General features: G+C 43.6%; 1 protein-coding gene across 3 annotated transcripts in view; it reads right to left on the bottom strand.

Moving 5' to 3' along the window:
• MOG (myelin oligodendrocyte glycoprotein) overlaps window positions 1-8,517 on the bottom strand; it is an 11,370-nt gene extending 2,853 nt beyond the window's left edge. The window contains exons 1-4 of one of the 3 annotated variants that reach the window (XM_004387104.1): window positions 8,329-8,517; window positions 6,482-6,829; window positions 2,012-2,125; window positions 276-296 (exon numbers count right to left, since the gene is read on the bottom strand). In XM_004387104.1, coding sequence (XP_004387161.1) covers window positions 276-296; window positions 2,012-2,125; window positions 6,482-6,829; window positions 8,329-8,413 — 568 coding nt within the window. In that variant the 5' untranslated portion in view covers window positions 8,414-8,517. The remainder of the gene's footprint in view (window positions 1-275; window positions 297-2,011; window positions 2,126-6,481; window positions 6,830-8,328) is intronic. The other 2 variants (XM_012558665.2, XM_004387105.1) reach the window with 2 other exon arrangements.
• Window positions 8,518-11,037: the final 2,520 nt, after the last annotated feature.

Below are 11,037 nucleotides of genomic sequence, written 5' to 3'. Positions count from 1 at the left end.
TCTGAGTCTTTGTTATTTAATCACTTTTAAAATTGTTTCTAGTAGCGACACTGAATGGGGGAAGGGAAACTGTAACATTTCACTTCTGCGTGGGCTGAATGCAGGGGAGAGAAATAAGACTACAATTTGGTACTGGTTACAGGAATTTTACGTTGTGAATTTCTCATCTGCAGAAGCACAGGGTACTGGGAGAGAGGGGAAGATGGTCAGAGAAAATGACCATTTCACTTAGGCTAGAGGAGTAGGAGGGAGGGATGGAGGTACCTGGAACTCACCTAACTCTGCTTGAAGTTTTCCTAAAATAGAAACAGGCAACAATGTTTAGCTCCTGCTCTGGCACCAGGAGGGCCCCCTCCCAAACCAAGCACCCCAGGCCTTTGTGTGGGCTATTTCTCTGCAGCCTGGGAGCATCCATGGGGCAGTAGAAAGAGCACTGTATTTGAAGCCAAGAGGCCTAGACTAGTTCAGGCTGTGTCCCTGGCTATTGTGGGGATGAAATATGGGATAAAGAGCATGGAGAGGCTCGGTGAACAGCAATACCCCAAACCAACATGAGACTTTATCATCTGCCCAACTGCTCTTTGCTCCTTTTTGGGGGGGTTCTCAGTTTACATAGTTACTCCACCCCACTGGGTTGTTACTTTGTAAATCTAAAGCCACTTTCCCATTTAAATAAAGAAGGAAGGATCTAAACATTTAGCAAGCAGATACTTTGTGACAGGCATACTAGGGAGTTTAAATATATTATCCCCTTTAATCCTTCCTGCACTTTGTTGATGTTAGTTGTCGTGAATTGGCTCCATCTCATGGGGACCATACGTGTAACAGAAGGAGATGTTGCCTGGTCCTGTACTATCTTCATGATCACTGGTATGTTTGAGCCCATTGTTGCGGCTATTGTCAATACATCTCATTGAGGGTTTTCCTCATTTCTGCTGACCGAACATGAAGTCTTTTACTAGAGATTGGTCTTTCCTAATGATAGTCCACAATAAGTAAGAGGAAGCCTCGCCATTCTCACTTCTGAGGAGCATTGTGGTTGTATTTCTTCTAAGACTGATTTGTTTGTTCTTCCGGCAGTCCACAGTGTATTCAATATTCTTTGCCAACACCACTGTTTGAATGCATCAATTCCTACACTTTAGGAGGGAGGATGGTCTCTCTACTTGACAGACAAGGCAACTGATGCTTGGAAGTCCTAAGAATTTTGCTCAGCGTTCAAATCGTTGGTCAGTGCCTGAGCTGGGATTCTAAACCAGGTCATCTGACTCCATCGATCAGGTTGTTTCTGCTCAGCTATGTGGACTGAAGGCCTTTATCATGTGGAAGAAATAAGCTACTGAGTACCTGGTATGGATTCAAGGGGAGAGAAAGGATATTGACCCCACAACCCCCCACCCCCAACAACCTCCCCACCCCCCACCTCCCCCCAACCCTACCACTGCCTTACAAGCCCTCCTTGCTGCTTTATCCTGTGTAGTAACAGGAGAAGGAGGAGTGAAGAGCCTGCATGCTTTGGCATTGGGGAGAACACTTGGTGGGGGAGACGGCTCAGAACTGGAAGCTCTGGGCACAAAAGGAGCTTCATTGATGGCTGAACCTAAGTCCTCAGTGTTGAATAAAAAAGCAGGATGGGTGTTTGCTTACAGTATCTTTATTTAAACCTCCTAATAGCCTAGACCTGTCCAACTCTGAAGCTCAAACTCTCCCAGTTCCATGAAGCTGCTAGAAATGGTACAGAAGATAGGAGTTAGACCTGAGCTCTGCCACTTACGAGCTATGTTAGCTTGAATAAGTCACCGAACTTCTCCAGGCCTCAGTTGCTTCCGCTGTAAAATGGGGCAATTACATGTCAGCCCGACCTCATAGAGAAATACAAGGTCCAAGCTGTAAAGCTTTATGGTGTCATGAAGTTCTGAATCAAATAATCAAAAATGAATGTGAACTGACAGCTCTGAGAGACCAGTTCATTTAAGGGAGGACCCCCATCTGCCCACCCTCCACCCTGTACCTCTGAGTCTGTGCTGCAGGCACAGGAAGACGAGGCCCACAGTGATCTGCAGGAGGAGCATGGGCAGGACAGCGATGAGGACCAGCACTCCCGGGCTGATCCAGTAGAAGGGATCTGAAAGGCACAATGGCATGGCCTGGTGCTGTATCCTCAACACGCAGCACAGGGCCTGGCCTCATAAACTGGGTTGAATGAAGGAATGAATATCATCAAGATTCAAAGAAGGTGACCAAGAATTGACACTTGAGCTTAGCCTTGAAGGAAAAATACTCCCCTCAACCACAGGAAGGGCTAGTGGTTTAGAATGACTAGAGTCAAGGCTGTGCATTGGGGTGGGCTTGGGGAATTTTGAGAACCAGCTAAGGGACTTGATCCTCAAGGCTATAGGGTGCATTGAAGCATTCTAAGCTGGAAATGATTCTATCAGATTCACTGAGTGGAAGAGTCAGTTAAGATGCCGTGGTAATCATTAAAGAAACAAGACAAGCCTGATCTAGCCCCACGGTAGTGGTGTAGGGAGTCAGGGGATATTTTGCACTTAAGTTTATATATACATGTGTGTATTTTTTTTTTTCCAGTAACTTTTAAACTCAAATTCAGTGTTTCTTTCCATTATGCTTGTGGGCAACACACCACAATAATATAAGCAAAACCTGTGACTTTGTCATCAGTAAAAATCACAAAGATTTTCACATCTCCTTAGAGTTGTTATAGAAATCTCAAAATATTGTTTATGTTCACCACTATTTTGAAATTATGCTAATTATTATGGCCACCCACCCTATATCTCATTATTTTAATATTTTGATAACTGTATTTCAGTATAAGTATGTTTTGTTTTATACATTTAAAAATATTATTCTGAGAAGGGAGTCCATCAACTTCACCAGCCTGCCAAATTGGTTCAGGAACACAAATAAATGTTAAGAACCCGTCTTCTGGAGCTTTTAAGAAGGTAGGGTCCACAGGATTGGGAACTGACGGGATGTGGAGTAGGAGGGGCAATGCAGGAAGGGGATGACCTTCAGCTCTCCAGATCAGTTCTTCGGCCCCCATTTATATCCCTTTTCCAGAGTCTGCTTCGCAGTGCCCAAAACTCTACCTGTCTACTTTCAATGTGCCATGCTGCAGTTGAAGCCCTTTTCATGTTGGTTTCTGCTTTAGGGGGGACTACCAAAAAAAAAACAAAAACAAAAACAAAATCATTGCCGCTACGTCAATTCCGACTCATAGTCACCCTATAGGACAGAATAAAACTGCCCCCATAGTTTCCAAGGGGCAGCTGGTGGATTTGAACTGCTGTCTTTTTGGTTAGCAGCCAAGCTCTCAACCACAGCACCACCAAGGCTTCTTAGGGGGACTAGATAAGGATATTGTCATCAAAGGTAGGGATTAAGTCCGAGTGAGTGACATTAAACTGGTCCAGTAGAGTTTCATAGGTATAAATGCAATTCCTTAAACTGCAGACAAGGCTCTTGTCTGTTACTGCATTCTCCAGACGGAAATGCAGCAAACGTTACTTTCAAGTTCTTATTGAAAGTTACCTGTAACAATGTGATTTAGCAAGTACATACTTTAGTTCTTTTTAAAATCTTTTTTGCATAACTTTTACAAAGGATTAGAATCACAAAGAGAGAGAAAATCAGATGTGAGCCTCCTGATGTAAAGCAGTAAGAAGTATATAGCACCACTTAAGTATGCTTGCCAAAATCACTGAAGCCTGAATCTGATTGTGCCTCTAGATCTGTAAATTTACAGGAAATACAAGGCATGGAGTACTGTGTTAAACAACATCATGGAAACACAATCAGCAAAATCCAGACTGCAGGTAATCCTACAGGGCAAACAACAATGTGTGGCTCATGTTTGGATCTGATTCAAAAAATTACCAGTTTACCAGTTGCCGTCGGGTCAGTTCCAAATCATGGCGACCGCTTTGTGTGTCAGACTAGAACTGTGCTCCATAGGATTTTCAATGGCTGTTTTTTTTTTTTTTCCCAGAAGTAGATTGCCAGGCCTGTCTTCCAAGGCATCTCTTGGCTGCTCCTAACCACAAACTTTTCTGTTAGCAGCTGTGGGCCTTAACCATTTGCACCACCCACAGACTCCAATTCAAATAAACCAATTGTAAAAATGTATTTATGAAACAATCACGAAAATGTGAATTCAAGTGAGTATTTGATATTGAGAGCTTTTCATTAATTTTTAAAGATTTGATAACAATACTGGGTTATTATTTTTTTTAAAAAAGAGTTGTTATATTTTAGAGATACATGTGGGAGAAGTAGCAATGAAATTATAACACTGCCTAGAATTTGCATTAGAGTAATTCAGTTGGGAAGGGTGGCAATGAGTGTGAATCAGGTAAAACAGGTGGTCCTTGGGTTGATAACTGCCAAGGATGGGTACTTGGATACTCATGATATTTTCTCTACTTTTGTATATATGTATTTTTAAATTTCATAATGGAGAGTTTAAAGACAGGATTAGATACAATTAGTAATAAAATCACAAAAATGACAAGACATTTGAAAATAAAGTCGGAAAGAGAGGTCAGAAACTCTTTGGAGGAAAGAGGAGAGGTAATTACACCTAAAACTTGAAATAATATAATTACTGCATTTTATTCCTAAATTTGTCTCACCTTTCTAGCTCCCCAGGTGAGGGAGGTTGCCCCCTGTTTACTTGTAAAACTGTCTCTTTTTAGACTCTTAGGCATGCAGACTACAACATGGGAGGGAGGGGGGTAGAATGGAAACCAGCCCAAACAAAAAGTGACCTCCCCTGAGGGAAAGCTTTCAGTTTTTTGCCTGCCTGCCTGCCTTCCTTCCTCCCTCCCTTCCTTTCTTTCTTTCTCCCCCTCTCTCTCCTTCTCTCTTTCTTTCATGGGTTGGGGAAGCATGCTGGGAGAGGCAGTTACTGAAATAGTAGAGCAGGGAGGAGGAAAATGGCAATCTGGAAAGGTCCTCACTATTATGCTTCTTTGCAGGTAAACATCCGCCAATAAAAATATTCTGTGACAGGCAAAGCTATTTTCATATTCTTTTAGTCTGTTCCTAGAAATAGTGTTTTGTTAGTTGGGATACAATGTTATCTTCTGATTCCAGAACACTAACAGTCACCCTCAAGATACAAAATTGATCAATTGTCTGATGTTTACACTGCAGGTGGGGAGGAGGGTAAGGGAAACAGGGCGGCTCTCTAGGGTCTGAGGCTCAGCTCTCCGATTGTTTTTTTCAGTTAAATGGCAATTATCTCTCAAAGCTCCCCCTCTCCCTTCACCGTGTCCACATCTTGACTTCCTGGGATAGAAGAAAAACTAAACTCTGAAATCATCCATCAGATAAAATATATTGAAAATTAAGATTCGGAAGAAAGGAAAAACAAATAACAGTTGCCATCAGATAGGTTCCGACTTACGGCAACCCTATGTGTTATAGGGTAGAACTGTTCCACAGGATTTCCTTGGCTGTAGTCTTTATGGAGGTAAAATCTACAGGTGACACCTCTGTCTTTCTCCAATTATATTCATACATTTGTTTACTTGTTCATTCACTTGGACTATGTTTACCAAGAATATATGTTTCAATAATGCTCTTCATCTAATAAAATACCACAAACAAATCAACTAAGGAATTTATTGTAATGGATTTGACCAATTCAAAGTGCTAGGAATAATGCCCTGGTTTGTAACAAATAAACAAAAAGAGGTCTCAAACCAAAACAGAGACAGAAAAAAGTCCACTTGGATACTTAGATTAACTTTCAGATTATTCGTGCTCACTTCTAGTGGCACAAAATAATCAGAAATATATTATTTTGGACTTTTGCTGCCTCCGTTTCTCACATTACTTTGTTTTCTTTTTTGTTTATTTTTCTTTAATTTTTCTCTATTACACCCACAAATATACATATTATACATTATTTAGTATGAATAGATAATTATGATCATATGTGTTTTTAATGCAGATCAAGCCCCTAGCCTCCCCGCTCCTCTCTTCACCCAAAGTGATCATACTAACTTTCTTGTGGGTATCCTCTTATATTTTTCTCTGTACTGCATACACATACTCACAAACACAGGGTTTTTGTTCTCTACTTTTCTGTAGCTTACTTTTATCACTCAACAATACCTGATGGAATTTCTCCAAGCCATTTGGTATAGTTCTCAACGAACTTTTTTAATGGTTGCATAATATTCATGGTATGGGTACAAATATTTATTCAGTCACTTCCCTACTCATGAGTACTGACTTTGATTCCAATTTTTTCCCACTCTGAATAATGATGCAACAGACATTTCTGAGTTTATGAGTTCCTGTGGACTGTTGTGTGTATTTCTACGGAATCAAACTCCAAGAGTGAGATGTTTCGGTTGAAGGGTCTCATCTCAACTGAGAGAATCATTGAAATTTCAAAGGGAGGTCTTGGCCACTCAGCAGATGATACCTAACATACAGTGCTACTCACCTTCTACTTTCAGTTCCATCGCTGCCTCCTCTTGGTATGAATGGTCTCGGAAGAAGCAGGTGTAACCTCCCTCATCTGAGAACCTTACATTCCGGATCCTGAGGGTCACCTTTCCCTCACCAATAGTCTCTTTCAGCAGCTCTGTCCGGCCCCGATATTCTGGTGCTTGCTCTCCATCTTGGTCCTTGCCATTTCTGTAGAGATGAACCACCCTGGAGAAGGGGGGGCGGTACCAGCCCACCTCCATGACTGTAGCGTTCTTAGAAGGAGATATACGGCATGGCAATTCCACTTCATCCCCCACCAGAGCCCGGATGGGGTGCCCTGGTCCTATCACTCTGAACTGTCCTGTCCAGGATACCAAAGAAGAGATTGAAGGTCAGAGGGAATCTTGATAAACAAGCACGTCATGGGAAGGGCTGCTTCAAAACAGGGAAGGACAAGGACACTCGTTTTTTAAACAGAATTCTAGAGTCAGGGAGGAGCTCAATTCTCCTTCATGAGCATATACCAAAAAAAAAAAAAAAAGTTTCTGGTTATGGAGATGTTGTGAGTGCCCTGGATAGAACATTCTAGCATGTGGCTACCTTGACAGTTGCTGCCCACCTTTCTGTCAACTGACCCATTCTCTGACACGGTCATCTTTCCTATCTCTGATTCTTCAGCCCAGCCTTTAGGTCCCATCTTGGACTATGTTTCAGCATTTTGAAGTTTAATTCTGTCATGGATCTCTCTGTTAGGACTTGGCCAAATTAATCCCTATTCTGCAATTAGTGGTTTTGCTTTTGTCAAACCACCCACCTTACCTTCCTCTCCACCATTTCTCAGCCCTCTCCTTATTCACACCAGCTTCTTCAAACTCTTCTCTGACATCTTCCACCCTGGGGGATTGCTCTATCTCATTCTCCTTTTCCTCTGTGCCTTCAGCCCTCACTGGAGGTCTTGGACCCTGCTCTGTACATGTTCCCAGTCTTTCTCTATGTGTCTCCTCAGTCAGACACTGAGCTAACAGGAGATCAGGCTGATTTCTCCATTAGACTTGGAGAGATTTCCCAAGGGGGTGGGTGGACTGGGCCTCCCCTATTAGGTGGCTCTCTGAAGTTGGGAATCTATTTTCTATTTCTTTTATTTCCGCCCAGCACACGAGAATAGGGCTTACCTATAAAAACTTGCTGGTGCCTGATCATGTGGAATATGGCTCTCAAACATGACAAGGTATTACAATTCCACAAACATTTACTATAGGACAGGCACTACTAAGCATGTTGTATACCTCATTTAACCTTGACAGCAACTCTAAACCAAAAAAACCCCTGTTGCTGTCAAGTTTATTCCAACTCATGGTGACCCTATGTGTCACACAGTAGAAGTGAGCTCCATAGGATTTTTTTGGCTGTAATCTTTACAGAAGCAGATCACCAGGCCTCTCTTCCACGGTGCTGCTGGGTGTGTTAGAACCGCCAGCCTTTTAGAATCAGAGATGGCAAAGATGACCAAAGATGAGCTCAAGTCTTTTGTGCCATCCAGGGACCTCAGCAACTCCAAGGTTGTTATTATTGTTGTTATTATTATATTCCCATTTTATGGGTGAGAACCAAAGCTGGAAAGATAAGAACTGGTCTAAGGAAAGCTTTGAGTTACGGTCAGGTTAAGGAGTTTGGATTCTATTATGAAGGCTGTAGGGAGCCACTAAAGGTTTTTGAGGAGGGGAACCACATCAACAAAGCTATGCTTTAGAAAGATAACTCACATAGCAATTTGAGGATGAATTGAAGCAGGTGAGCCCAGGGGAACTGGCCTTTCAGTTCTTAGGGTCTCCCCAGGACAGGAATAAAGACTTGTCTTACCTGCATAGCCAGTGGACAGCTGGAGGAGCAGGAGGAGGAGGGAGGGGAGGCAGCTGGGCAGAGAGGAGCTCAGTACACTTGCCATCTCACTGCTACTGGGGACAGAGAGCCCCCGCAGTGGGCTCAGGCTGCGCAGGGTGCATGTCCCCTACCACTGAAAAGCCTGAAGGGAGGATCTGGGAGGGCAGTGCTCCCTGGGACCTGCCACCCCCCCAGCCAGGGCTGCAGCTGTGCCTGGAGGAACAGCCCACGTCACCCTTGCCAGGCACTTACACAAAAGGGCTACAGACTGAGGGGGATGACCAGGGCTTGCCTTCCCTACCCCCTTGAAGGAGCGGAGCAGAGGCTGCCTGGTACTAAGCCTTCCTCCCCTCTCCCTCCCAGTGACCCAGCCTCTGTGGGTGGGGGGCTTTTAAGATCTGGTCAGTTAGAATAGATCACTCGCTGGACCTCAGGAAAAGGCTTGTTCATATAATCTATGAAGTTTCTTCTATCCCTCTCCACCAGATACTAGCCAAGGGATTCCTGTTGCCTCTTAAAAAAAGAAAATTTAGAGCTGGTCTCCTATTCCTACTGTGTCGTCAACGGCATTACCAGGCCAGTCTTCTTGATGTCCAACCTCCTTCTCTTCTACTGCAAAACCAAACTCCGTTACTCATGTTTAGACATGTGATGGATCTCTTGGGTTTAGTTAACTTCTTGCCTCCAAAGGATGCATGTTGGAAAGTCCGGAGTTGAGCATCAGGAGTTGATGGCCACCTGAGCTCAGACAGCCAAGTGAGCTAGGAAGGTTAGATCAGCAAACTCAGCAACCTTGTCAGTCAGCACAGGTGACAAGGACAGAGCCAGCATCCAGGACACATTCCCCCAGCCTTGGCAATGTTTTCTGATTCCCTCAGTGTCACAAGGGAAAGGGAGATCAGGATGGAAATATGACCTTGCTCCTTCCCCCTGGACTCAGCTGAGTTCTGGAAGGGTGAGACAAGCGTTGTCACCAAGTTTCAAAAATATATTTCCCAATCTAAAAGCAAGGATGCCAATACAAGTAAGAAAAACGGGTCAGGACGGTCACTTCAGAGCTGCGCTATCTAGCACAGTAATCACTAGCTTCATGTGATCATTTAAATTAAAACTGTAATTAAATAGAATTAAAGATTCAATTCCTTGATCACACTAGTCAGGTTTCAAGTGCTCAATAGTCACATGTAGCTAGCTAGCTACTGTATCAGACAGCTCAAACATAGACCATTTCTATTATCACAAAGAATTACAGTGGACAGCATTGTTCAAGGGGTACATTTTCTGCTTTTGTCCAAGGTGGATACAAGCTGAGAGAAGAACAGACACTGGCCATCTGAGTCTGTTGTTAGGTGCCATCGAGTTGGTTTCCGACTCATAGAGACCCTGTGTACAACAGAATGAAACACTGCCCGGTCCTGTGCCATCCACACAATCGTTATGCTTGAGCTCACTGTTGCAGCCACTGTGTCAATCCATCTCATTGAGGGTCTTCCTCTTTTTTGATGACCCTCTCCTCTACCAAGCATGATGTCTTTTTTCAGGGACTGATCCCTCCTGATAACACATCCAAAGTACGTGAGATAAAGTCTCACCATCCTTGCTTCTAAGGAGCATTCTGGCTGTATTTCTTCCAAGACAGATTTGTTCATTCTTTCGGCAGCCTGTGGTATATTCAATATTCTCAGTCTATTCTTCTTCGGTCTTCCTTACTCATTGCCCAGCTTTCACATGCATATGAGGCGACTGGAAACACATGGCTTGGGTCAGGCACACTTTAGTCCTTAAAGTGACATCTTTGCTAGGAGTTGTTCATTCTTTCTCCCTGCCAGGCAGCTGGAGTTTGGGCACAAGCAGAGTTTAGTTGCTCTTGAGATGTGAGGGTGAAAGTCAAGGACAGGAATCCCAATGGGGATTCTTTCCTTCCAGAACCGAAAATATCTTGGGATGCTCTTCCTCCATGGTGCACATTCTGGGAGGAGAGTTATGCACAAGATGCTTTCCTGGGCAGGTTTAGGGGCATAGGCTGCTTGCAGTTGTCCAGCACCAGTCTAGTTGCCAAAAGCTGGATGGGAGACCGGGGTAGGGGTAGAGGGACAAAGAGCAGAGAAGATCAGATGCTAGCCAATGTGATCTGCTGTAGAGGAATCACAGCCTCCCTGTAAGTAAAAATACTTACCAAGTGCTTCCTACGGCCACTGTTCCAACACTTTGCATGTAGTAACTCACTGAATCCTCACAACAGTAAAACAAATGTTAAACTATTATTACTCCTTCAAAAAGCTTTAGAAACAGATGATGGTGTTGGTTGCACAACATTCAGAATGTAATTAATGCCACTGAATTGTACACTTAAAATGGTTAAAATGACAAATTTTATGTTATATTTTAAAACCTATTATCACCCTTACTTTACAGATAAGGAAATTGAGGCACAAATGAAGGTCACAAGATTGTGGAGTGGTAGAGATGGGATTTGAAGCCAGGCTTTCTAGCCCCAGAATCTGCACTTGTAGCCACGAGGCTTCTAATGAGCTCCCCTTACTCCCTTCCACGGCCTCAGCTGTCTCAAACCTCCTGAACGGGGGAGGATTCCTGGAGCTGCGGCGAGCAGTCCCTTGGGTAACCTGGTCTTTGGGCAAAGTTGATGTAAATAAGGGAGGGGGAGAGGGACCGCCAGGAAAAATGAAG

The sequence above is a fragment of the Trichechus manatus genome, unplaced genomic scaffold (assembly GCF_000243295.1).
Source record: "Trichechus manatus latirostris isolate Lorelei unplaced genomic scaffold, TriManLat1.0 scaffold00180, whole genome shotgun sequence".
NCBI lineage: Eukaryota > Metazoa > Chordata > Mammalia > Sirenia > Trichechidae > Trichechus > Trichechus manatus.
The sequence above is the reverse complement of the archived record's forward strand: the minus strand, read 5'-3'. Positions and strand labels throughout refer to the sequence as shown.